General features: G+C 35.9%; 1 protein-coding gene across 1 annotated transcript; it reads right to left on the reverse strand.

Moving 5' to 3' along the window:
- Nucleotides 1–20: 20 nt before the first annotated feature.
- LOC109593373 (uncharacterized) lies at nucleotides 21–917 on the reverse strand (the record flags this gene model as incomplete). The annotated part of the gene is made up of 4 exons (XM_020008477.1): nucleotides 883–917; nucleotides 294–788; nucleotides 150–242; nucleotides 21–101 (listed from the first exon to the last, which is right to left on the reverse strand). Coding segments are annotated over exons 1-4 (673 nt in total), but the record flags the coding sequence as incomplete, so codon positions are not given.
- Nucleotides 918–1218: the final 301 nt, after the last annotated feature.

Raw genomic sequence — 1218 nt, forward strand, 5'->3', positions numbered from 1 at the left:
AAACCTCATTATGAATGTACTTAATAAATTATACAATGCATACATACCAGAAGTAGACTCAGCTTCTTGTACTTTTTGATTAGAGTCATCAGTTACTGATTCTATTATGAAGATTAAACTTTATACAACACAATTACAGTCACACATACCTTCAGATAGTCCAGTATTTATTGGTGAGGCAGTTCTCTCACTAGTCTCTCCTGCTCTATTACCACTATCATTATGTGTGTCATCAGTTGATCCTATTATTGTACATTATTAATAATAAAACACTATTTCCATCATACATGTACCTTCAGGTGGTGTCTCATAACCTTCCTCACTGTCACTGTCACTAGGTGTGTCTCCATTACTCATCTCAGCTACAATACCCATACAACTGAACTGCTCACGCTTTATTGATCCGTATCTTTCACCAACTCTAAAAGATCCTCCTTCAACTATACTGAACTGGTAAGGAGACTTCAGTGGAGCTCTCACAAACTTGAGGCAACCAGTCTGACTAGTCTTCCTTAGATCCACACAATGTTGTAGCTCTATTACCAGTGGTTTTAATAGTGCCTTAGATACTGATATTGCATATACTGCACTCACTAGCACAGTACCTTTGGGTACCTTGAAATTACCACCAGCTAGTGCAGTAACAGCTACTTCAGTATCCTTGGACACTGCTCCTTGAGGACACTCTAATCTGAATCCATATTTCTCCCACTGGAGTGAGTCAGACCTGTCTCCTTGTAGGATAAAGAGCTTCTGTCCAGCTATAATGACACTAGAGTCTAGTGAATCTGAAACAATACAGACACATCATATCTAATACCAGTATAGTACACACACAATCATTCAAATGTGTATACATGTACATGTACATCATTAATTTACCCATTGAAGGGATCAGGTAATTAAATTGTAGTCCAATGGAACTAGTCTCTTTGATAGATTGTTCCTCTAAGGATGTGACTCTCTCCTGTAGTTGTGACTTCTCCTTCATTAGTTTGGTTGTATACAATTCATTATCAGACACTTTAGCTCTAAGGTCTATAAATTAATAGAATATTAATAATTATTATTGATTGATGATGATACACTAACCAATGATCTGTTTCTCATTCTGTGATTGTTCCTTTACTTGAGATGTCAGTTCAGCTATAAGTTTATTTTTCTCAAAAATTTCAGTTTTCAGATTATGAATGTTGACGTAAAACAGATACAATAATA

The sequence above is a fragment of the Amphimedon queenslandica genome, unplaced genomic scaffold (assembly GCF_000090795.2).
Source record: "Amphimedon queenslandica unplaced genomic scaffold, v1.1 AMPQUscaffold_1808_Cont26187, whole genome shotgun sequence".
NCBI lineage: Eukaryota > Metazoa > Porifera > Demospongiae > Haplosclerida > Niphatidae > Amphimedon > Amphimedon queenslandica.